The following is a 26,292-nucleotide window of genomic DNA, read 5'->3' as shown; positions in this document are numbered from 1 at the left end:
CACGTCATGAAGCCTGGTTTATTAAGGTAAACTGAGCATTACATTCGCAAGTCATAAGCATACTGCAACAATTTACGATTAACTAAGTATAATAGTCAACTTTGTAATTGTTAATATTGTGAAATAAGACAGTCTTGATGACGTATTAGAAATACGACATCCGGAGGCTGCAACCTTCAGATTGAGAAATGGCTTCTGCCACGACGAGTTCCTCATCAGAAAGTTGTAACATGACTGCGTTTCTCCCTGTTGTCTCAAAATGTTGATCGTTTAGCATTTTAAATGTTTAGTTTTTAGTTTAGTTTTAAGGTTGGCCAGTTCCTTTCCTTTGCGACAGTGCTGCGGCGCTTGTGGGCTCTAGGGGCGCTAGAAGTGAAAAATACGTGTCTAGCACCCCCTAGTGGCCAAAAGTTTCATGGTGTCCCTTTAAAAATTGAGTAAATTGAATTAATCATTTTTTATCAGTGTTGATCCAAAAGTAATCTGCTGTAATTTGTAACATCTTGGTGATTCCTTCATTCATTCATCAGACTGCTACATTTTTATGCTGAAAATGTGAAATTATTTAATCAAATTTACTATTCATACTTTTATTGGGTGGTATAAATTAAATTGACAGTTTTTCATTTGGTAAGCATAATAAATAAAAAATTAAACAAATGCTATAATTCCATTCTAAATAGTTACCGTGTAAGCATACACATTAGGGTCAGTGACAAAAAACGGTTTGGCAAGATGAGAAATTCAAAAATCTTTTTAAAAAACTTGTTTTAAAAGCATAAATCAAGGTTTATTTCAATGCACATAGTGTATTTATGTTAATTTTATGCAATAAAAATTACATTTTTTTCACCATTTTTATGAAAGTTAAGACTGGATGGACCAATGTCAAATGGTGTAACCGCCAATTGCACCAAAGAATGAGAAATAATAAATATTTTATCAACCTTGATGGCATGTAATCATCAAAAAAAAAAAAAACATTTAAAAATATCATTTTATTAGTTATTTCTAAATGTACATTTTAATGCGTTTTTGTAATATTTGTCCTGACATATGTTGTAATCAGCTCTGTTTTCTAAATAATCTTTGACAAATTTATGTAAAAAAAATCATATTACACTAAACATGATTATATTTTATTCCACATTTTTATGAATATATTTATATTTTCATTTAAAAAAATACTAGTTACACCAATTGACACAGACCGGTTACACCACATTGACATTTTTGCAATTATCCCACAAATATTCTTTCAAAATGAAATAAAACCAGAAATTTTAGACTTGGTCCTCAAAAAAGAGAATGTATGCAAGTAATCTGCAGATTTATTTAGAAATGTTAACCCTTTTACATTTAACTAACAAAATAAGTAACGTCACGTCATTGACCCATTAGTTATTGATCTGCTCCTCCTGATAAGTAGAGGTGGGGATGGCTCCATATGGATCCACAACAGTTTGAGCACAACGCACGACAGTAACAAACAAAAAGAGACAGAGGAGACAAAGAAAGAAAAGCGCAAAGCCCAAATCCACATCAATCTCCGTTCTGGAAACCGGTGGCACAGGCTGGTCCATCTGTGAAGTCAATTACTTTAGAGATGATCTGCAAGAGTTGATTTAAAAACCACAATGGTTGTTCGGTTGCAGTCTGTATTCCACTATATTAAAGTGATTGTTTTTCCTTTAAGAATTTGATCTGTTATCAACCCCGTCAGTGTTCTTTGTTTCTTAGAAATCCTGTGCCGGAACTGGGACAGAATGTACAATGGGAAGAAGTCCCTCTAGTCCAGGAAACGTGTCATTTCGGTGTTGTGTGAATGGAGGTCGTCTTCAATGGTCTCGAGTGTTGGATCTCAGACTTCAAGTGTTGTTACCTTTGGTGTATAAAACCACATCCATCTAAGTGGAAAGGAATACCAATGTCAACCCGAAGAAGTAACATCATACAGGCAGGGTAACTAAATATATTTACTCAAAATAATGAAGAAACGAAAAGAAACAAAATACAGGAGGAATACTGATGCAAAAACCTTGCCAGTCACAGATGGACTTACAACACCATACCGTCGGTTTCACAGACAAGGCTTAGGTAACTTGCAGAAAATAACTTGCATTGACAGATCTTAAAATATGCTAGTTCCATTGATTTGCATGTTTTTTAAAGATACTTGAATTTAACTAAGGGCTAGTCCAGGCTTAAGCTAAGCCTTGTCTGTAATATCCAAAAATTAAAGAAGTATTAATAGCCTTTATTTTTATGTGAGGGTGTGTCATTTACTTTCTTTGTGTTTAATTTTCGCATAAGCAACCCATTTTTGTTGTACCTCTCGCAGATCTCAGGCTATACCTTGTTTCTTACTCAGGGTTCCCACGGGTCCATAAAAATCCTTGAAAGTTTGTGAATCTGGGAGGAAAATTCAATGCCCTGAAAAGTTTTTGAGATACATACACAAGTCATTGAAAGTTCTTGAATCTATTTTATGCAAGAAGTTTTCTGGAAAAAATCCAAATTATTCCCTGTGTAGTGTAGGATAATATCATAAAAATTCTAGACTTTTTGAGCACACATGCTAAACTGTTCACTTTAATGCTTATATCTTCTGTATGCGAATGTTGATTCATACCAACAAGTCTTGTGTTACGTATGTAACTGTTGTTCCCTGAGAAGGGAACGAGACGCTGCGTCTCCCTTGCCATACTTCATGCGTCCCTGTAACACCATCTTTGGCAATATTTCAGATAGCGATATACTTTCTGGCCCTGTTTTTGTCGTTAAGCCTCACCATTGGTTGAATTTGATATACACATTCAGACGCACTTACCCCTGGAGGCATCCCCAAAGTGTCACAGCAGTGACGCAGCGCGAGTTCCTTCGAAAGGGAACTGAAACAATGTATTTTTAAAGGTAACAAAATGTAACTTGCTTTCACTTGAAATGTGTCCCAACATTTATTCCTTGAATTTGAGGTTTTTGGACCTGGAAAGTCCTTGAAAGGTCCTTGAATTTGAAGTTAACTAAGGTGTGGGAACCCTGCTTACTTCTCCATTACCATGTATGTTTGCTCTCCAACAGTCTTTCAGTTACATCCCTGCTCTTCAGGTGAACAAGGTCCAACGCTATTGAAAATTTGCGACCTCCCCCTGGCACCCAACCCTTTATGAATAGTTTAACAGCAGTAGGTTTATCCTGGCTGTGGTTCAAGCTCTACCCTTCATCGAGGGCCGTGGTCCAGTCCTCAGGCCTACATCAGGTGTCTGTAACTCAAGCAGGGACCACATTTAATGAGGCCTAGACGCGTCACAGTCAGGGAAAGGACAAGATTGGACAAAGGGAGCCGTGACGGAGTCAAAGATGAGTACGGAAAGACAATACGCAATGTCAATTAAGTTCACCAGTGGCAGCGTGAAGTGAAATCGAGTCTAGCGATGCAGGGAAGCGATATGGTTCATTTGGGCGGCCGCCAAGATGTGTAGAAAGCAGACGGATAAAGTGAGAACGAGGAGAGGGAGAGTACGGTAATGAGATAGCGGGAAAGGAAGGATATTTGGGTAAATAGATGGGCTTCTTCCAAAACCACTCAGGAATAATTCATAACCTCAACACAATTGCATTAGGGCTAAATGAATTAACTCATGCACGACTAATCTGGATATGATCTGTACAGGTAATATGTATTTTAAAGACAATAAACTTGTTTGGTAACTTTAATTTTGCAAATACGGCTTCCAGAATGTACTAGACATAATAATAGTAATCAAAAGTACACTGTAAAAAATACTTTGCTGCCTTAAAAATTTTGTTGAATCAACTTAGATTTACAAGTCATTTCAACTTACTATTCTTAATCTTGACTAAAGATGAGTTGTTATAACTACAGGTGAGTTGTTATAACTTATAAAATTAAGTTGACTTTTCTCAACTATATTTTATAAGTTGTGCAACTCATCTCTGTTGACATGACTTGTAAATCTGAGTTGACTTAAAGAATTTTAACCCAGCAAAGTTTTTTTTACAGTGTAATAATGCACATGAATATTATAATTGATATTTTCATGATTCACAGATGAAACAAAGACATTATACACTTACCTTAGTGGACATTAAAGCATCTTATTTTAGAAACACTCATTTGAAAACTTTAAAGTATTAAAATTTATTGTAACCTAAAACAGCTGTTGAGTCCAAATATCCAAGACCAGTCTTGTCCAATTTAAAATAAATATTCAAAGTATTTTTTAAATTATTTTATACTTTATTTCAGATTTCAATTAAGGTACACGCACACCCTTAAGTAATGTTTTTTGCACAAACGTTTTTGCAAAAACAATAACCAATTGAGGATATAAACAGCTTCTTAATTTAAATTGTTATTGTAAAAATACAATTTAAATAAAAAATGCATAAGAAATGGAGGGAAAAACAGCATTTTCACTAAAGTAGTGTGCTAGAGTAAAAAAAAAACTGACATCACTTTAAAAAATGTAAACATTAAAGTTACAATCTGTGTTTCAACAACATTTGTCTCTCACCTGTGTTTGTAGTTGTCCTATTGGCTTCAATGAGGTATACGCAAATTCTTTAAAAAGGAACTGAAAAACTACTACCCGACTAAAATGAGCCAGAAGGCTAAGGATAATATGTAGAGATGTAGATAGTCATGGGAGGCATCGATCACTCACTTCTGCACTAAACTCCAAGCGCGTGGTCGCTCGTGACCTTTATGTGTGAAGGTAGAAAAGCGACACGGCCGGATCACCATAGAGAAACAGTATGTGATCACGGTAATTGCTGATTTCAGATCACATTTCAGCTCATAAGCTAAGAGTCATAGCACGGCCAGTAACACATCTGATATCTTAAAGTACCAGTTAACCACAATGTGATCCAAGGGTTCAATACACAAGAGAGAATCAAGTAGCAACATCAGAATTTCTTTCAATTGAATCACACAGTTATAGATCTTATGGGAATTCGTATGTATTTTACGAATAGTGGGTAATACTAAGTTAATTGTACGAAAATGTACAAGTATTAGAAATAATCAATTTTGAAACCCCAACCCTAACCCCAATGTCACAGCAGCGAAAGGAAATCAAGCAAAAACGTATGAATTAGCCACCTCGTAAAATAGGTACAAATTGCCATCAGTGTTCCCAAGGGTCCTTGAAAGTTTGTGAATCTGGTGGGAAATTTCAAGGCCCTGGGAAGTTTTTGAAAATATACATACATAGATACAGGTCATTGAAAGTGCTTGAATCTACTTTATGCAAGAAGTTTTTGGGAAAAAAATCCATATTATTCCCTGTGTAGTGTAAGGTAATATCATAAAAATTCTAGACTTTTTAAGCACACGTGCTAAACTGTTTGCTTTAAATGCTTATATGTTCTGTATGCGAATGTTGATTCATACCAAAATGCTTTTTTGCATAGTTGTGTTTGACACATGAAAACGTCTATGGTTATGTATGTAACACTTGTTTCCTGAGAAGGGAACCAGACGCTGCGTCTCCCTTGCCATACTTCCTGCATCCCTGTAATGCCGTCTTTGGCAATATTTCAGATAGCGATATACTTCCTGCCTCCCGCGTCACCCTGTCTTTGTCGTTAAGCCTCACCATTGGTTAATTTGACACATTTAGACATACTTACCCCTGGAGGCGCCCTCAAAGTGTCACCACAGTGACGCAGCGCGAGTTCCCTCGAAAGGGAACTGTAACAGGGTGATTCTCACGAAACCATTGAAACACCACGGACGGCACTAATGATTTTAGCTTTAAAATGTGTAATATAGTAACATTAAAAAGCATCAGAATTAACACAATACTGTGTTCTACCTTGCACAATGTGTGATTTCAACATAAGAATTTATAATTGTAAATTTTATCTCATTTTCTGCTGAAATTCTCATTACCGCAATGTGTCCGGCTGTGTTTGAACATGTGTTATGTTGTAATTTAATCAAATTAACACAAAAATATTAAGAAAAAAAATAAATGGATGTTTTGCTAGACTACTTTAGATGACAGAAAAAATATTTACTGAATATTCATGTATAATAATAATGAAGAAAAATTAGGAAAATGATGTGTCCATGCCTGATGTTCTCATCCTCCGCAACACTTTTTGAGAACAGTTTAAGCACACATACAGAATTTTAATAAAGTTTGATTTTGAGTGACCAAGCACATGGACCAGTTACTTCAAGATGGCTACCAGGTAAGATCATTTTTTTACAGTTAATTTGAAATATTGTCTTGTCAGAATGCTTACACGACATTTTGATTATCATTACCGCAACAGATGCTTATTAAATGTTAATTTAATTAATAGAAGCATAATACTTTGATTTTAAATGCATGTGCAGAATCTCCAAATTATGTTCTTTCAGGTTTGTCATGTCATTTTGAAAATATGTCAGTGTTAATGTTTTCTGACTGTTGCGGTAATGAGATTTTTTAGGACTAATTTTTTTAATTATGTTACAAAAAATGTTAAATGATAAGTAAAAGTTTTTAAATTAATGTTCCCATTTACTCCAGACTTTGTTTTTCAATGTCTGGTGGAAAAAAAGTACATTTAAGCAAGTTTTACATTTTCATGCTTGACATTTTTAAAACCAAGTTTTCGTGAGAATCACCCATCAATGTATCTTAAAAGGTAACACGATGTAACCTTGCTCTCACTTGAAATGTGTCCCCATATTTAGTCATTGAATTTGAGGGTATTGGACCTGGAAAGTCCTTGAAAGGTCCTTGAATTTGAAAGTGTGGAACTAAGGTGTGGAAACCTTGGCCATTAAACTGGAACTCCTGATCTCACGAGAATTCGTACATATTTTACGAGTTAGCTTATTCATACGAAGTGAATCATACAAGAACATACAATTATTATAAAAAGTAACATTAACGAAACCCCACCCCTAATCTCAACATCATACGGCAAAAGCAAATTGTACGAATGTACAAATGTGATCGTACAGATTAGCCACTTCGTACGCTTTCCATGTGATAGCGTTGTGCAATTCCCAACTAAAAAAGGAAACGGTTTGCCCATACTAGCAATTTAATATATAATTCAGTGACGTCCTGTCATTCCAAAAAAATTTAAGATGACGAATGCAAGAATGTTTTAAACATCACAGAGAAAACATTTCTGGTGTTTATATTACACATAGATTTATTTTATTGGCATTTTGCATCTTCTTTCTAACGAAAGCAAGACAAGTGGGTGACATTTGTGCCACATCTACTTTTTAGGGTCACATCAGACAAAAATCCTGACAGAGTCAGAGTCTATAAGAAAACTACTAACATATGTAGAACGTACATATAACAAATGTTTCAAGCATTTGTTTCAAGTAAGCAGTTTCTACTTTGAAACCACACTTTTTTGGTTACTAGAATATTTTTAGTAATAGGCATTTTGTAAGTCTGTATAACAAATGAGGCTAGCAAGTTAGATTGAACAGTAAAAAATTAAATCTTTGTATAAATTAAAACTATAACACAGAAACAGATGTAGCTAATACAATGTAATACACTGTATATATTCGAATGGCAAACATCGAAGGCTCATGTTTTATTTGTTTGGGTAACAGAATTTTTTGGCATTAGTATTATTTGCGGTTTACACTATGCTGAAATGTACAAAATGCAAAATTGTAGGATTCTAGTATGTGATATCATCTTAACATACTTACATAGTGTTATGCTGCTTTTTGAACGATACATACAACAGTTGTGTCTATTTAGGACAATATTTACACAGTGTTTCTCCACACATACAAATCAATGGCTAAGTCCTTCATCGACAAGAGTCTTTATCTTACATCCTTGAATAACGTCGATACAAAAAACAACATAAAAACACTGGCAGCATTGTTTTTCTTTGTGTTTGTGCAGTGGACCCTTTAGGGAGCGTGTTGGTCTTGGCACTAAGCCGTAGAAGATAAATGGATGTAAACAAAAACAAACAAACAAAGCGAATGGCATGGTTTGAAAAGTTTAACATTGAAGATAGAGAGATGATGACGTGAGGGAAGTACACGGGACAAGCAACACAAACATGCGTTTTACAAATAAGGCACTTGCGAAAACATTTGGAAACTTACAAAGAATTTGTAAAGCCGATTCACTTGCAATGCATTTCTTGCATGATGAACAACTGCATTGAAGTTATATCTTTGATTTAGGAACACAATTTGTAAACCTGTCAATAACTTTATAAGAAGAAACAAAGAAAAAAAGAAAATTTAACTGACCTCACTGTTAAATGACATTTTAGGTTTAACGCTTTCTAATTGAGGGCAAAAATAGTATATACTTGAGTACATACTGGGTCAACTTTAAATGTATTTTCTGGTAACACTACAAATGCAAGTCAAGATTTCAAATACAGTAAATAGCTTGTTGATTATTATAATGCATTGTACAGTTTTTACAAATGATAAAGAGTTACAAGGTGCATCCAGCACCAAAAAATGATTATTAATATAATCATTCATTATATAAATGGAAGAGAAAGTATTGGCTAAAGGTTTTACTACTGCATAAATTATCAGCTTATCAGACTCGCTGAATTCAAAAACTTGAATCTTAAATAAAAAAATGTAATGTAAAAACTAACGGAAAACAATAAAAAACCTAAACAAATAGCTAAAATGATTTGTTTAAACAAGAAATGTATTACAGGACACACAATAAACTGAAATATCGGACTCTCAGACAAACGTTTTCTAAGTAACACAACAGCGACAAACATTATGCGCAACAGGCAAGTACGGGAGATTAAAGCTGTGCGACCGGTTCAATTAAACTGAACCACGAAAGGCAGGTGCGTAAAGGTCACTTGGTGAGACTGTAATTGTAAAATAAAAATGTGGTTACAATTCCAGTTTCCGCCAACTTCAACAGCCGCTGGGGTATTCTGAAAGTTGGCCAAATTTGTGTGATGCCCAAAAATAACCATAAAAAAAGAAAGAATATGCACTACTTCACAATTAGGCAGTAAATATATTAAACACTGGGAAGGATGTGCATGTCAGTCAACTAACAACAGACCCTAAATGATTTAAACATTTTTGTCGAAAAAATGCTTATTTACTGACATAGCTTGTTAATAGTGTTTTAAATAGTTCGTTATTAGGTCAAAAAAAGTGTTTTTGAAGTATGACTGCAAAAGATTTGCATGCGTGTGTTGTTGGTCTTTTCAATCCATCAATCACTTCTGGCTTTTGTATGTTGGTCTGGTCCACATGTACGGGATTGCTGTACCTCCTCAGCATCACTTTCTCTTACGGTGATGGTTGTTGTTTAGGGGAGGGTGGCCGTTCTGCACTGGTCCATTTTTCGTCGGTGCCCTCTTTTCTTTCTCTTCTTCCTCATCCTCTGAATCGGTCTCCTCTCTGTCACTTCTCTCATCTTCTACAATATTCTGCGGTACAACAAATAAACCGATCAGATTTGTATAAAGCACAGTGCTTGAAAGTACAGTATGGCTTTAGCACATCAACCTTTTTTGTAAACAGGTGTGGACCTAGATTAAAGGGACACTCCACTTTTTTGCTCATTTTACAGCTCCCCTTGAGTTACACATTAGATTTTTACTGTTTGGAATCCATTTGACTGATCTCCGGGTCTGGTGCTACCACTTTTAGCATAGCTTAGCACAATCCATTGAATCTGATTAGACCATTAGCATCGCGCTAAAAATTAACCAAAGAGTATCAATATTTTTCCTATTTAAAACGTGACTCTTCTGTAGTTACAACGTGCACCAAGACTGAGAGACAATTAAAAGTAGAGATTTTCTAGGCCGATATGACCAGGAACTATACTCTCATTCTGCGGCAATAATCAAGGACTTGCGCCTTCTGCAAAGTCCTTGATTATTACGCCAAAATAAGAGTATAGTTCCTAGCCACATCTGCCTAGAAAATCACAACTATTAATTTTCTGTCGGTCTTAGTACACAATGTGTACTCTTTGGTTATATTTTGCACGATGCTAATGGTCTAATCAGATTCAATGGATTATGCTAAGCTATGCTAAAAGTGGTAGCGCCAGACCCGGAGATCAGCTGAATGGATTCCAAAACGGTAAAAAACAATTGTTTAACTCTAGGGGAGCTGGAAAATGAATATATTTCAAAAAAAGTGGAGTGTCCCTTTAAATATATAAAAAAAATAACTCACATTGGCTGGTAGGAATTTGATGGCCATACGCAGAATGAGAACAGCCCAGAAGATATGCAGACATTGCAGTACAAACAGCAGCCCGTTAAAGAAGTAATATCCAAAAAATGGGGGATAAACAGTCACTGGATACACCCAGGTACAATGCAAGATCCAGAAAGAAGAAGCGAGAGAAATGGACTACTAAAACAGTTGGCTACTAATAAAGAAAAATAAAACACTTTGTTCAAGGTTTGTGGTATGTTTTTGGACTACTTCAAACTATTTTTAGAGAATTTGATATTTTAAAAGCAAATAATTACAGATAATGACAAACATGGAAAATTGGAACACTATAGAGTGCTACAGGGATGACAGATTTTTGTAGGATAACCCGGAAGTTGGCGGGACACTGGTTTCCTTGCAAAAAAGCCCATTCATTTTTTCCCATAGACTTTTGGATTACAGCAAAAAATAAGCTATGAGCGACAGAGATGAATACAACTTGTACAAATTTTTTAGTAAACGCATTTACACAATTCATTAAATGTTTATTCATCTATGAAGATTAAACTTTGTTGGACAAAGTAATTGTGTTATAACAAAACTTTTATTTTTTGCAATAATTAAAAAAATAATAATGCCCTTTTTTGCGAGGGACCCAGCATCCTGTTAATTTCCAGGTTGGCATACAAAAATACGTCATCTCTATCTTGACTAACTTGTATATAAAACCAAATTCTTCAACTCACCAGAATGGGAAGATTACAAGTCTGGTGATGATGAAGACCATGGCAAAGATGATGAAAATGTAGTTGCATGTTTTTCTCCAGCCGGCGTAGTTAAACATCTTGGCTGACTGTTAGAAATAAACAACATGATGTCTTTGGCACTTGCACAGAAACACCACTAGGTGTCAGAAGACATTGCATTGACAACATACTGAGATATACAGACATGGAGCGGTTCAGTTTGTAGTCCTAATATTCCCACATGAATATATAATGGATTTTTTACAATAGTGATTTTACTGTATCTGGGACGGTGGTTAACACTGCTTCACCAAACAATAGACTTACCTCAAATGTGAAACGTATACTACAATTCTGGTCAAAGTGAATTTTGACAAAAAAGTTATTAAGTTACATGCTTTTAGCATTTACAAGATAACTCCAAGTTATCTCAATAAACAAAGATTATATTTAATGTAGTTACTTAACAAACACGCTGCTTTAATTTGACAGTACTCTCAAGTACACTTCAAAGATTTTAAGAAAATATTTTTAGTTAAAATGAGACAAAGTCTCAGTGTTAATGTTTTTCAGATGTTCCATTACCTCCAGCAGATGGTCTGCGGTATCGTGCACCAGCATAATGAGAGTTCCTGCTCGAATGTAGTTCACACACCAGGAGAAACTTATCAGCAGGATGGTGGCAACATGGTGAAGAATTTGCTCTTTAAAGTCCTAAAGCAGGTAATAGAGAGACACAATCTTGTATTACTGATTATTAAAAAAAAAATAGTGCTAGCTAGCATGTTAACATAACAGTACATGAATGTGGTTACCATTCAGTGCCACTGTATTTATTAAAAAGAAAATATAGTATTATATCATCTCTAATACAATCACTGAACTGTATCTGTACCACCAAGGGATATTTTCAAATCATTTAAGTCTTAAGCTCCAAGATACCCCGCAGGATTTTTGCACTGTAGCCACGGTCACAGAAATCGCAATAATTGTTTCACAATGGTAATCTTTCATCTCAGACAGCCAAAAATCGTGCAGTGTATCCCTGGCGCTACGGTGGTGTCAGAAGATGTGCATGTAAAATTCTAATAGAAGTTGAAAATTAAAAAAATGATATCTATGCCGTGTAGAAAAAAGTTATGTTGGTGCTATTAAAGCAACACTAAAGAACTCTGGCTCTTTGCTCCCCCTACAGGTTAGAAGCGTAATTGTTCATTACCACTGTCGTAAATACTGCAGCATAGCTGGCTCTGATTGGATTGTAGGTCTGCCGTAAAGCAAGTTTTTGTAGTTTTCACTCGAACTACAGGACCACTACCCGACGGTTGGAAACTTCTTTAGTGCGGTTTTGGCCGATAGAGGGCTGCAAAGCGAATGTGAAAGTGCCGTTCACCCTGTTTTGAGTGGATGAACCACTGAAACTTTTTTGGAAACGTTATTTTAAGGTAAAAAAAACTCTTTGGTGTTGCTTTAAATGCAACATTATGTCACTATCATAGGGACCCTGGACCACAAAACCATCAAGTCGTAAGTCGCACGTGTGTATCTGTAGCAACAGCCAACAATATATTGTATGGGTCTGAATTATACATTTTTTAAATGAGAAAAATCATTAGGATATTAAAGGAGTAGTCCACTTTAAAGATGGGGTCCATTGACTTTCATAGTAGGAAAAAAATACTATGGTAAGTCAATGGGCCCCATCTTTAAATTGGACTACACCTTTAAGAAAAGATCAAGATTTTTTTAATAAATTTCTAACCGTAAATATATCTATTATTATTTATCATTAGTAATATGTGTTGGTAAGGTCTTATTTGGACAAGTTTAAAACGATCTTCTTAATATTTCGATTTTGGGCCCTCCGATTCCAGTTTTTCAAATAGTTCTATCTATCTTGACCAAATATTGTCCTATCCTAACAAACCATACATCGATGTATGGCCTAGTCCACACAGACATGTGTTTTTATAACCAAAGTTTTTCCTCCAAAAAATCTCGTCCACACATTCTCGGTTTAAAATACATCTTCGTCCTCATGAAAAAGCAAAAACACGCTATCAAGCGCAGTCAAGAGAATGCCACACCAGCAGGCAACTATATAACCCAAACCGTAAAGCCACCTTGGCCAACCCGAAGCCTAACAAAATTGATCTAAACCAGTGGTTCCCAAACGTTTTCTGCATGCGGACCCCCTTGTTTACAGTGCATTCCTTCGCGGCCCCCCAAAGAAAATTTGTGACAAAAAACTGTTCTAAACTCAACGCCAAGCACTAAGTGACTGATTCAGTGAGTAACCACAGCAGATAGGTGATCGATTTAAAAAAAAATCTGTTGGAGGAAATGTCACATTGATCTTTCACGTTTAACCATTTTAACAGGAGATGAATTTTCTTGCCAACTCAAACATAAATCCCCGGTTTAACAGACAAGGCTTAAGGCTAGTCCTACACTAAAACATGTATGCATTGTCTCAACTGAAAATAACCTGACAGATCTTAAAATATGCCAGTGGCATTGATTTGTCTCATAATAAACACCAGTGACATCTTTTTCCAATGCATGTTTATAAAAGATGCCTCAACGTCTTTATTTAACGAAGGCTTTATCCAAGCCTTGTCTGTGAAACCAGGCCAAAAAGACAATTTCCTTGACATTTTATGTATCTTTTATGCCATTTCAGCATCTATGGCTATATAAATGAAAAAAAAACGGTCAATCTAACACCAAAGTTGATCTACACACAAGTTTGGAGTACTGTTTAGTAAAGTAAAGCTTATTATAAACACTTTTCAGATTCCTGCATAGAAAACCTTTTCAAGGTTTATGAACACGTATACACATGCATGATTTAAAATTCCAAAGCAATGATTAAAAAGATCATCATTATGTTAAAATGTTTAGTTTACACTTACTTTTCGCTTGACATCAGAAGCTACACTGAACAGGAGGGATATGTAAAATCCCAGTTCAATCATGTAGTACCAGTACTGAGATGGCAATAGCGTCTGGTAAGAAAGAAAATGTAAAACAAATCAAATATAAAACGGATATGTTGGAAAGATAGCAAATAAATTCATGTACAGTACTGTGCAAAAGTCTTAGGCCAGCATGCTACCATTAGATTAGTTGTTTTTGCAATTGTATAGTGATCAAATATAATTATTTCTCAGTCTATTTATTACAATACAACCAGAAAATACAGGAAATGTGTATGTAGTATTAAAAACAGTATAAAAGTATAAGCTGAAGTGTTAAGTATTAAGGGTAAACTCCCCTTCTACTTGAGCAATAGCAGGCAGTTTAAACCTAAATGAAATAAAATCCTAATTTCTAATTCTTATCAAATTAGTCTCCTCAAAAAAGCTCAAGATGTGTTTCGTGCCAAGAAAGGTCACACTAAATACTGACTGATGCTTGAAGAAGACATTTAGTTTTGAAAATTGTTTTGTTTTTAATTTTGTGTACATATTTACTGTATTTTCTGTTTGTATCTTAAAGTGAAAAATAAATATGGATGGACATTAAAATTTTGCTAAAACAACAAAGCTGGTAATGGTGCCCAGTACTGTATATAAAATGCCTGGATGGATGGATTTTTCAAGGCAAATTCAAATTACTGTGGTGCCCATGAAACATTTTTCCAATTGATTTAAATAAGCCCCCATCAAGCAGAAAGACCATTTCAGATTATTGCGGTGCTCAGTTGAACTGGATGAACATACCAGCATTGGAAAGCCGTTCCACATTTCCTCCATTTTGTACAGCCATGGTTTCTGCAAAACACAAACAGGATGATTCCCTCTCATTTAACCTCAAAAAACACTGTAATTCATTGGTATGAGATAACAATAAAAAAATCCCTAACTTTTGCATCTACTTGCAGTTTTGTACTCTATAGGGGATTTTTCATTGCATAGTACCCCACGGTTTGGATTGGGTCAGGTGGGGTCAGCTCATCCCACTTTGGCTTGGTTAGCTTTTCTATCGAGTTTAGTATCACTTCGCAGTGGGAGGGATTATAGGCGTGCCGTTATATTTGCGCTGCATACTGCTATGACATCATACAAGTGAGAGTGTCGTTGTACATTCCCATACATTCAATTATTTCTAAGTCTGCCACAAAATAAAAATTGAACAACACAAATAGAGGTTTGCACATTGCGTTTATCACTAACTTTGTCTCACATGACAGTTTCTGTACAAACACCCGTGGCGTCGGTCGACGCACTCCGCTGAGCCTCATTTAAGTTGCATTAAAGTTGCATCATTATATATGTCACGAATGTGCCGCCACAAACTGCAAGTCTGGAAAAAAAACTGTTATGGTGTCCCTGATTCACAACCTGTAGATGTTTATCGCTAAAAGAGAGTTTGAGAACTTGCAGCAAAGCACAGATGACAACAGGTTTACTCGAGACAACGCAAGCTAGCACAAAGTTGAAGATAATTTTTTACTTTATAGCGATGATGCTGGTAGTGATGATTCTCTCAGACCAATCAGTGATCTACAGTGTTTTCGCGTCACGTTTTGGTATTAGCTTGAGTCACCTGGAACCCCAAAAGAGGTGGTACTAAAGAAGTATCGGGTACTATGTACTGCACCAAGTGGAAAAGCCCCCAAAAGTAAGCTGACCCGACCCAAACCAAACCGTGAGGTACTATGCAATGGAAAAGCACTATATATGGGTTGATATCAAATAAGGTCAAACTGATGTTTTCTGTGAAACCATACCCAACAGCTTAACTTACAATCATTATTATAAGCTTACCATAGTAAATCGAAGTAAGGACATTTTTATGATCTTTTATGTTATTGCTCAATTTCTGATTTTTATTCATTTTCAACAAAAAAAAAAAGTTATGGATTACAGCTTTAAAGGTGCATTGTGCAACTTTTAGAAGGATCTCGACAGAAATGCGATATAATATACATAACTATATTATCAGCGGTGTATAAAGACCTTACATAATGACCTCTATTGTTTTTATTACCTTAGAATGAGCCAATTTTATCTACATACACCGCAGGCCCCTTACGTGGAAGTCGCCATTTTGTGCCGCCATGTTTCTACAGTAGCCCTAAACCAGGGATGGGCAACTTCCTAGAGTTTAACTCCAACCATAATTAAATACATCTTAAGCAGCCAATTAAGGTCTTACTAGTCATACTAAAAACTTTTACCGTGCGTTCGCACCAGTCGAAGTTGAGGTGTCTAGTTTGCTGCTTAAACATGTTGAGTTTACTCGCTCCATTCGCGCGTGAAATTCTAGTCATCGAGACATTGACGTTGAAATTCGCGTCATGGGAGGGGCTTCTGCGACTCCACTCTCTTCCTGTAATCACGTCACTACTAGAGCAAGCTCCTGATTGGTGGAGAAACGCGCTGCGTTAACCAAAGTTCAAATTTATCAACTCGTGCGTTTGCTGCGGCAACGCTCAATTCACGCCATTCATGCCATGGGATCGCTAAACGACTCATTCGCCCGCAGGACCTCCAGACGCATGTCTACGCGTCTTCACATTCACTTAACATTGAAATCACTCGCGCTTGACGCCTCTACCGCGGCTGGTGTGAACGCAGCATTAGGCAGGTGTGTTGAGGCAAGTTGGAGCTAAACTCTGCAGGACACCGGCCCTCCAGGACCAAAGTTGCCCATCCCTGCCGTAAACAGACAAACTGCTCTACAGAGTACGTTTTGTCACTATACGTTGTCTCAGACGATGATGTGTTTGTCTTGTGGTGGCTACCGTAGCTTAACTATGCATTTGGAAAGGGAGGGGTGAGTGGTGGACTAAGCTGTTGGTTGCAATTCACAATATCACCGCTTTATAATATCACAATCACTATCATATATTTAAACATTTCTCTATACAAAATATGGAAATGAATTTGAGGAAAGGGGTCCCTCGCTAAAGGTTCATCAGATGTGGGGTCCCTGCTATCCTAAAGTTTGAAAACCCATGACTTAAAGCATTAGAGAAAACAGTAAACAAAATCGTGTTTACAGGCTCATGCCGGTGATTTCAAATATCAGAAGATATGTTGGTCTGTCACCAATGAAGAAAGAGAGAAAGAAGAGCAGTAGAGAGATACTTACATCAATAAGGGCAGCAAGGCCAGCAATGAATGCAAGAAGGTAAAAGGTAAATCTCCAGCTGTAAGGAAATACACCAATCTCAGTCAACACATCCACAGCGTTCATAGTAAATAATAGTGATAATATATTTATATATCTACGCTTGTGGAACATTATTTGATCACCTGTCAATCAATGTCAGGACATGTGTCTGCATATGAAGTCATTACACACAAAAGCAACACAATGTATTGACACTGTCTGCTCACAATACAAACACCACTCGAGGTCACACAATGCAAAATTAAAATACCATTTAAAAACAAACGGACCCCATACACCTACATATCTACGCCCTGCTGTGACTTGACAGTTTTCCATGATAACAAACTTCTTTAATTACATGTGTAGGATGTGAAGTAAAGGACAAACAGATGCTGGAACATCAAGGACGAGATCAACTTACAGTGAGTAAAACATAGCTACTTCTGTACACAAATATATTATATTACACTTTTTCAATAGCGCAGTTTTCACCTGTATGCATGCCTAGGGGGCGGTTTCCCGGATAGGGTTTAGATTAATCCAAGACTAGGCCTTAGTTAGATTGGGACATTTAAGTCGTTTTTACAAAAAAAAATCAATACTTGTATGCATCTTTGAGACAAAACTATGGTACTGATATGTGTGTCAGTGCAAGATGGTTTTAAGTTAAGGCAACTCAAACATGCATTTTAGTCTGGGACTAGGCTTAAGCCCTGTCTGGGAAGCCGCCCCATGTGGTATAATGATTAAATACTATCCTATACTGAAGTACTATACCAAATAAGACATTATAAAACAAGTAATAATGCTTACTCATACTTACATGTTTTATAATGTCCAACAAGTAGTCAGTTAAGGCTTATTTAAACGTATATGTATTTAAGAAGGGTGTGTTGTTGTGTACCTGGCCTCTTTGAATTTCTTAAGTTGGTTCGGTCGATCCTGATTCCTTCGCCTCCGAAACCATCTGTGAATTTGTCTCTCTGTACATTCAGTCTTTTTACCTAAAGTCTCAATTTCACTCTGTAGAGCAAAAGAAAGTGGAAACCAATGTAATACTGATGATATATGGGTCAATGACATGACTTTTGGGCATTATGTACTATACTTGATACATTTATAACATGCGTCACTTTATTCTATAAAACCTATTTAGTTTGAATACATTTTCTGTATTTTTGTTTTAGCATCTCAAACTTCTAAAATGTCAGGTGGGGCAACTGTCCATATAAATTAGCAGTTTAAATTACGTGTTTAAATGGTTAAAAATTCTAAAAAAAAGATACTTTGGCATTATTTTATGTTCGAAACCTTCCCTATAAACAAATTTCACAAATATTAGTAGTTGTTGGGATGTAAGAATTGAAAAACCCAACAATTTGGATGTTCTCAAATGTCGAGGTAGTATAACCGCCTTTAATTAAGAAGTTAACAAGTATAAACAGTAAGCATAATTTCATATCATCTAGTTAACTCCAGGTGGTCTTTATTGCTGAATGAAAATGTTTGTGAATTTAAAATAAATAAAACTAGCACTTTAATGTAATGGGTAGGCTGGTACACTTTCTGTGTCAGGTGGTACAACCACTGTAAAACTAGAATAAAAACATGCTATTTTTAATTTTATTTAAAAAGTACATTTATGAATTTGATATCACAGGCTACCAGCATACAAGTAGAAGTCTGTAAAATATACATTTATTGAAGAGGTCAGTTGGTGCAACCAGTAAGTCAAAGGGTGCAACTGCTGTGAATGCTCCTAAGAAATATAAAACAGTGAGCTAAATATTTTATTTAATGAGCTAATACTTTTAGTTTTAATAAATAAAAGCTAAGGTTGCCTATAATTGTTATTATATATATATTTTTTATTATTGTTCTTGAATTTATAACTCTCAAATGTTAGTTTTATGGTAAAGTTAACACCGTAAAACATTTAAACTATTTTCAGGATTATATTTTAAATGCCACTATCAAAAAAAAAAAATCAACATGACACAGGGAAAAAACTTCTGGCAAATAGACAATGATTGGTTGTACCACCTGACATTTAAAATATTGTGTGGAAAAATCATTAAAATATACTGAAATGTTCCATAAACAAAACATTGTTCCTGAATCCTGACTCAAAAATATGCATTACATATTTATTTTTAATAAATAAAAGCTAAGGTTGCCTATAATTGTTATTATATATATATTTTTTTATTATTGTTCTTGAATTTATAGTTCTCAAATGTTAGTTTTATGGTAAAGTTAACACCGTAAAACTTTTAAACTATTTTCAGGATTATATTTTAAATGCCACTATCAAAAAAAAAAAAATCAACATGACACAGGGAAAAATCTTCTGGCAAATAGACAATGATTGGTTGCACCACCTGACATTTAAAATATTGTGGGGAAAAATCATTAAAATATTCTGAAATGTTCCATAAGCAAAACATTGTTCCTGAATCCTGACTCAAAAATATGCATTACATATTTATTTTTTTATGTTTTTTTTATTGTTTTTAGGAGCTTGTTTTGTTATTGACCCATATAAGAAGGTATATCTACTATATATTGTCCATTGTACAAATTGTATTCAGGTGCTGTAGTCGACCATTTCAGTTAACTCTACTTGTGTACGTGTGATTTGTTATGGCCTACATCTCAATGTCCAAATTACATACAGGGTAACAAGATTTAAGGCTTGAATTGTTGCATACATTTCCATATATTGCTTCAGCATGTGCAATTTAAAAATGAGGAACTACAGCAACACATTTACATTTATGCATTTGGCAGATACCTATTCAAAGTGCATTCAAGGTAAACATTGATTTTATCAGCGTGTTTAGTCCCAGGTTGTCACACCCCTGATTTTGTGGTTGCTGGCACCATGCTACATTAACAGTTGAACTACAGGAAGAGCACAAGCAACCACTAATAAATACATAAGTAGTTGGCTGAGGTCAAACAGGGATGTGCTGTTTAATTGATGAATTGGGCAGGGCAGATAAATGGACAGTTAAATGCACTCTTATTTGTAAGACGCTTTGAATAAAAGCATCTGCTGAACGAATTAATGTAAATTGTACCTGCGTGGGATGTTTGGTCGTGTTGCTGAAGTACGCCTCCAGCGTGGGGTTGTGCGCCGCTCGCACTCGGACCTTCTCCTTTACACCCAAAGCGGCAGCGAGTCGAAGGGCAACTGTCCTAATGTTAGAAAACAACAGAAAACTTGAAGCTGACATAAAATGTTGATCATTGGATGCTTCTCGTTTTTGAAACGCTAAGTGCATTTGTCATTCTCTGCCTAATGCTGTTGAGATCGATTACTGAGCAATTCCATTTACAAAGCAGATGATGAAATAATGATATCAAATATCTATATAAAGTCATTCAAAGCCAGTTTTGTTCTTTCAAAATTACATACAAATATTTGCACAAGAAATCTAAAAGACATTCATTTTTATTAATTATATAAGCATTAATTATTATTGATTATATAATTGCAGCCATGAGTCATTATTTTTTCTGCTATTTTCAAATGGCTATTCTTATTTTTTATTTGAATAATTTTGTACTCTTGTCATGAATCACAAGATGTTATAGGGCAAACAAAATCTTATTTTCAGTAAAAGTGCCTTTATAGCACAAAAGCATGATTTCCTAGCCTAGAAATCTAGACGCACCCTAGCGGCCGCAAAATATATTTGCTGCCAGGGTTTAGTCTAGGCACTCACAATACACTTAACAGCTCCAAAAACCAAAATTTGGTCAGGCCAATCACATCGTGTGTAGCGTCTGTGGGGCGGGCTTAACATGATGACGACAGAGCTGCCTGCGACGGTTCCTACTTGAAAACAAAGAATGGCTGCTGCTGCTGGCGAACAGCTTTCTTTTGAAGCGGCTTTGGCCGCGACTCTGGAGGACTTAGACTTATGTTTTTCTTTGAGAGAAGAGCAAATAACCCTACTGAAGTCCTTTTTAAGCAAGAAGGATTTGTTTGGAGTTTTGCCGACTGGTTACGGTAAAAGTTTGATATACCAATAAGCTCCACTGGTGGGGAAACGCATGGGACTCAGCCACAATCCGCTAGCTTGTGATTGTTGTTTGCTCTGATTGGTCATAGCGCTATCCTATTGCGTGCAGAGACATTTTGAGGGACAACCTTATATCCCGCCCCTTGCATTGAGCCGTTTGTGTGAAGAGTTGCCAGACCTTACATCTTGATGTAGGTCTGGCTAACCAGGCTAATGATTTCCTGCTGTCTAAGTGAGTTCCAAATATTTAAATAATAAAAAATATAACCATTTGACAGAATAATGACTTTGGACACCAAATGTACCAGTAACGCAAAGTATGTTTTCTGACCTCTCGAAGAGCTGTCGAATGATAAGAAAGCAGAGGGCGATGGGTAAGGTCACCCAGAGATCAGCTGCCTTTGCGTAGGTGAAACCATCACGATCCTCCAGGTCAGCCCAGCCGAGCCCTTCCGGAAACCACAGTCTCTCATTCCAGAACCACTCACTTAGCCTGGACAACATCCTAATCCAGAGAAAAACACAATTAGGGGAATAAATTAGGGACCACAAAACCAGTCATAAGTAGCATGGGTATATTTGTAGCAATAACCAAGAATACATTTTTTTATGCCAAAAATGATTAGGATATCAAGTAAAGATCATGTTCTATGAAGATATTTAGAAAACGTCCTACTGTAAACATAGCAAATATGTATTTATCATTAGTAATATGGGTGGCTCTCGCGAAATTAGACTTATGAGGTGTCATGAAACATTTTGATAAAAAAAGTAAATGCAAAAGAAGAGTATCAAAATAAGAAGCATACAGTTACAAACATCTCTTCATGTACTATTTTGCACATGATTTTAAATGACATCATACAAACCAATTTTGATGTTTTTTCCACATTAAAGGGAAAAATTGTCATTACCGCAATGTGTCCATGACTGGATTTTGGTTCTTTGACATGGAAATATTTATAATTAAAAAATCTTAAAAAATAAAAAGCTTCAGTGAATGTTATACTATAAACATTAACAGTAAAGAAACATGTGGTATTTGGTGATCATTGGTAAATGTAGAGACAATAATAAGGAATATTTATGTGTCTACGACCAATTGTCTCATCCTCCGCAACAATCTTCAATCATTGTTTAAGCCCTCAATGATCTAACATTTCAAAAACAAATTGTTGGAAGGGACATAATTGACTGTGACACTCAATATGTCTACCAGGTAAGCAGTTCTTATTTTTTCTCCAGATAAAAGTTGAAATTTTGTTCGAGTACCTAGACAACTTTTTAGTTCTCATTACCGAAACATGAGTTTGTAAATGCATATATTTAATGTAATATCATGTTGCAGTAATGATAATTTTTGAAAATGATAATCTAAAAAAAGGTAAATAATTCTATAGGAAATATTTTTAAATCCTCTAAAAAATTAAGTTCAGACCTTAATCTTTTATGTGCAAAAAAAATTGGCTTCAAGGGCTTTTTAAAAATTCTGATGCTGGACACCTTCTAAGTCTGGATTTCATGAGAATCACCCACATGTCTTCCTAAGAACAACTTAAAGGCGATGTTCACAATATTTTACAACCCCAGATTTCAGATTTTCAAATAGTTGTATCTCAGCCAAATATTGTCCTACCCTAACATGAATGAGAAAAGCTTATTTATTCAGCTTTCAGATGATGTTTAAATCTCAATTCCAGAAAATTGCCCCTTACGACTGGTTTTGTGATGATATATTCATGATGAACTTTCATTGACACACAACGCAGCAGCCGATGTTACCGCAAGCGACTATTCCATTTATTCATTTACAAGATCCTTTTATCTAAACTGACTTACAAATGAAGAAACAAAGGATTGCAAGCTGCCTTTCCCTTAGTAAACACTCCTTACACCCAACCTCAATATTGACAACTCGCATTATTTAGAAATGTAATATGAGCACTGATACGTTATCGCTTCATCCAAAATGAAAGTAAACTATTAATAAAAATGTAAACGCGTCCCAAGCACAGCTCGGAAAACGTACGTGTCCCAGAAATTCTGAGAATACACGGCCAGGACTCTTCAATGAAAGCCCCCTTATCCTCAAGCGGTCAGTGACACGGATTGAGCGGATGGGCCGCCAGCTGTACTAAAGGCTGCTCTCTCTCAATGAAATCATTCTGCGAGGTCAGCATGACATCATGGGCAATGTCATTGGCTGGCACGCACTGAAAGGCTGTACTGTGACCTGCAATAATGAGTACTGCATGGAGCCAGCCAGGCCAGAAAGAGACAAGATTCTCTCTTGCTATCTTATCCTATTAGTTTAAAGAGAAGCACACAGATTATATCAAGCAGAATGTTAACTTCTCGAATATCTCAGCAATGTCAAACCGGGAAACCCTGACTAAGATAGTGTGGCCAGCTCAAGTAATATAGGAAGTTATGAGCAAACGGATGAATCACAGATGACTAACGTAAGCTTCATATCATATCCTGTTCTCAAATGTAAACTTTAGAAAAGTATGGACACTCCTTAATCAAGAATTTCATTACAATCAACTTTTCCAATGTTTAAGACTACAAAATTTTGATAAGGATTCCTGTAGCTCCATTGGTAAAGCATTGCATTAGCAGCGTAAATGTTGTGGGATCAACTCCCCACACACACAACAAAAGTAGCTTTAATGCACAGTCGCTTGAGATAAAAGCATCTGGCAAATGGGAAAATGTATCCAACAACATCCATCTTTGGGAATTAGATTTATTTACATGCACACTTATTCATTAACCATATGCTTTCATCCAAAGTGACATGAAGTGAATGATGTCAGAGGGTTTATTGATTGATTCAATGGAGACTTAGTTAATAGTTTGACACAGTGATCGTGTTACTGTGTACTGCAATTGCATAACACTTCTAGGTTAGGTTAGAAAACTATTAACTATATTCTGGTAGACACATTAATAGAAAATGTTTGGATGCCTTATTTATGCTATTCATCAGTTATCATCTTCTCCACAGCTTCTGAACTTAAGGAAGGTTTGCACAAACCGAAATTTACCCTGGTTTCTCTCGAGGAACACGGTGTCATTTGCTAAACATGGACTTTGACCATTGTATGTAAACTGTCAGGTTTTTGTTTGCATGCACACTCAGCTTTAATGATTGTTTGGTTAGCAAACGTCCAAACTAGCAAAAGCTGAGTGCTAAGAAATTTGATAAGTTAAACGAGATTTACCAGTTTATCATTTTGCATGCGAAGATTTTAAAAAGTAGAAGAGACACTTTTTCAAGAGATGTACTGAGGGTCAAATGTTACGCATCTAACGCAAAAATGTGTTACAACTTTGCTTGCCTGGCCTTTTGTAACAGTTTCCACAGACTGTTATTTCTAAACTCAAAACCGCGCGCCTGCGTTATAACGCAGTGACGTCATAGAGAGACATGAGACTCCTCTTCAAAAGCGCTCGAGAGGAACGTGACACCATCACAAGTTAATGGGATCGGCCCATTGTGTTTACTGAGAGATACATCTTTATGTACACACCCGCTACGTACACGACCCAAGGGCACAAACTGGCTATATCTTTTGGGTTGGTATTACAATCTTTATCGACGTCTTTCAACGTAAAGATACAGAAAAAGGAGTTGTAGCTGAACGAATCTCTTCGACATTACACTCGCGCGTTTAAAACATCACATGAATGGGAACCCGCCCCCGAAAACCACCAAAGTAAAAATATGCAATTTGGCCCCTACGTTTTAAAAATAGAAATCTGTTTAAGAGAAAAATACTCACATACACACCGTTTAAAAGTTGATAGCGTGTCCGCGTTTTAACAACTTCGCATACTTAAACATCACGCGCTCCACAATTTTTATGTGTAGCCTGCCCTACTGCGATTACGTTGCTACTAGTAGCGTAACGTTAGGCCGAGAGCGCGAGCCTGTGGACATCAACCAGTTTACTTTAAGAGGCGCTAACGACAAATTAATACAGAATAAACACTAGATATGTTAAGACCAGTGCGTTAACACTTAGGAAATAAGGGCACAACTGGTAAGTGCGTGGCATAAACACGCGCAGCTTAATATAACGGTACTTACTTCAGCAGCTGTGTGAAACGCAAGGGTGTGAGCGCGTGAGCAGATGAGACGAGATGAGTTTAGCGAAGCTGCATGAAAGTGAATAAAATCTCGCAGTTGTTCAGGATAATCCGTGCAATTTTGAACGCTCTTCGTAATCCATAATTCAGTCATTCAGCATAGTTTCCTGAAATCAGGTAATGGAAATGGATAGGGACGCGTCACGTTACAGCTGTAACTCTTTCCACTTTGAGTTTTCTTCCCCCCGTTTCGTTCCCAGTTTGGTTGTTTCGTATATTTGGAAGTCCGCTGATGAATAGGACAGACCAGTTCCTCGACGTGCTTCCGAAAGTGGAGATGTTGTTGTCGTGTGTACTTTACAGCACTTTTAGCGTCTCATAACGTTGTTTAAAGAGTCCAGATGAACTTTTGCCGGGTGATGTTGAGAGCCGAATCGAACCAGGCAGGCGAATGAAAGAAAGAAGAGGAGGGTAAAGACAAAATGAGGGCGGGGCAGGGGCCCTTTAAAGTGACGTCGCACGACATGTGAGGTATGACGTATTAACTCGAGATGATGTACTGACACCGTTAACTAAAAATGACAGCTGTAATCTAATCGGGTGAGAATTGAAATACAATACTCACAGTACCATCATTCTATTATAATTTATATATATATATATATATATATATATATATAAAATAGCTCAATCTTTATTATAAGAGACTTGCAGTATTTTTACTTTCTACATAAAAGTACATTTTTAAGTATTCGTATTTTATCAGTGTTTTTCTCTGGAAAACATATATTGCAAAGCATATTATCATAATTTTTACTCCACTACATTTCAAGTTTTTGGTTTATATTTAATATTTAAGTACATTAAACATCTAGTTTTTTTTCTTTTACTTAAGAAAGTAAAAATATGTTTTTTTATGTAATTAGGTATTAAATAAATTTTAATATGCAATATAAAGGAATACACAGTATGATTCTACACTTTAGAATGTAGTGAATTTTTTTTTAGTAAAGTACATTTTTCCCAAGACAGACACTCTGATAAAGCACAGATGCTTGGAAAATGTACTTAAAATATTCAAGTAGTGTCCGCCTCCAAGTTCTACTTT

The 26,292-nt window shown here is 36.0% G+C and overlaps 2 protein-coding genes across 2 annotated transcripts; both read right to left on the bottom strand.

Annotated features, from left to right (window-relative positions):
- Positions 1–1,313: 1,313 nt before the first annotated feature.
- LOC129455583 (cortexin domain-containing 1 protein) lies at positions 1,314–7,400 on the bottom strand. Its single transcript, XM_055220360.2, has 2 exons — positions 4,539–7,400; positions 1,314–1,907 (listed from the first exon to the last, which is right to left on the bottom strand). The coding sequence occupies exon 2, from the start codon at positions 1,581–1,583 to the stop codon at positions 1,398–1,400; it is 186 nt and encodes a 61-aa protein (XP_055076335.1). The 5' UTR covers positions 1,584–1,907; positions 4,539–7,400; the 3' UTR covers positions 1,314–1,397.
- Positions 7,401–7,553: 153 nt separating this feature from the next.
- Positions 7,554–25,668, bottom strand: cers2a (ceramide synthase 2a). Its single transcript, XM_073858507.1, has 11 exons — positions 25,186–25,668; positions 21,421–21,594; positions 20,142–20,259; positions 17,963–18,081; positions 17,035–17,092; positions 14,658–14,708; positions 13,848–13,940; positions 11,518–11,646; positions 10,938–11,039; positions 10,202–10,360; positions 7,554–9,441 (listed from the first exon to the last, which is right to left on the bottom strand). Exons 2-11 carry the CDS (start codon positions 21,591–21,593, stop codon positions 9,292–9,294), a joined length of 1,152 nt encoding a protein of 383 aa, XP_073714608.1. The 5' UTR covers position 21,594; positions 25,186–25,668; the 3' UTR covers positions 7,554–9,291.
- Between the last annotated feature and the right edge of the window lie 624 nt (positions 25,669–26,292).

This window comes from Misgurnus anguillicaudatus, chromosome 20 (genome assembly GCF_027580225.2).
Source record: "Misgurnus anguillicaudatus chromosome 20, ASM2758022v2, whole genome shotgun sequence".
Lineage (NCBI taxonomy): Eukaryota > Metazoa > Chordata > Actinopteri > Cypriniformes > Cobitidae > Misgurnus > Misgurnus anguillicaudatus.
This window is presented reverse-complemented; position numbering and strand designations above follow the sequence as displayed.

Excerpts from the sequence above, each read along its gene's own strand:
- cers2a (XM_073858507.1), bottom strand. The coding sequence starts at position 21,593 with ATGTTGTCCAGGCTAAGTGAGTGGTTCTGGAATGAGAGACTGTGGTTT. Across the intron at positions 17,093-17,962 it reads AAGAAATTCAAAGAGGCCAG|CTGGAGATTTACCTTTTACC; the intron begins GTACACAACAAC and ends ATTTCCTTACAG. Across the intron at positions 11,647-13,847 it reads CTTCTGATGTCAAGCGAAAA|GACTTTAAAGAGCAAATTCT; the intron begins GTAAGTGTAAAC and ends TACCTGCTTTAG.
- LOC129455583 (XM_055220360.2), bottom strand. The coding sequence starts at position 1,583 with ATGGACCAGCCTGTGCCACCGGTTTCCAGAACGGAGATTGATGTGGAT.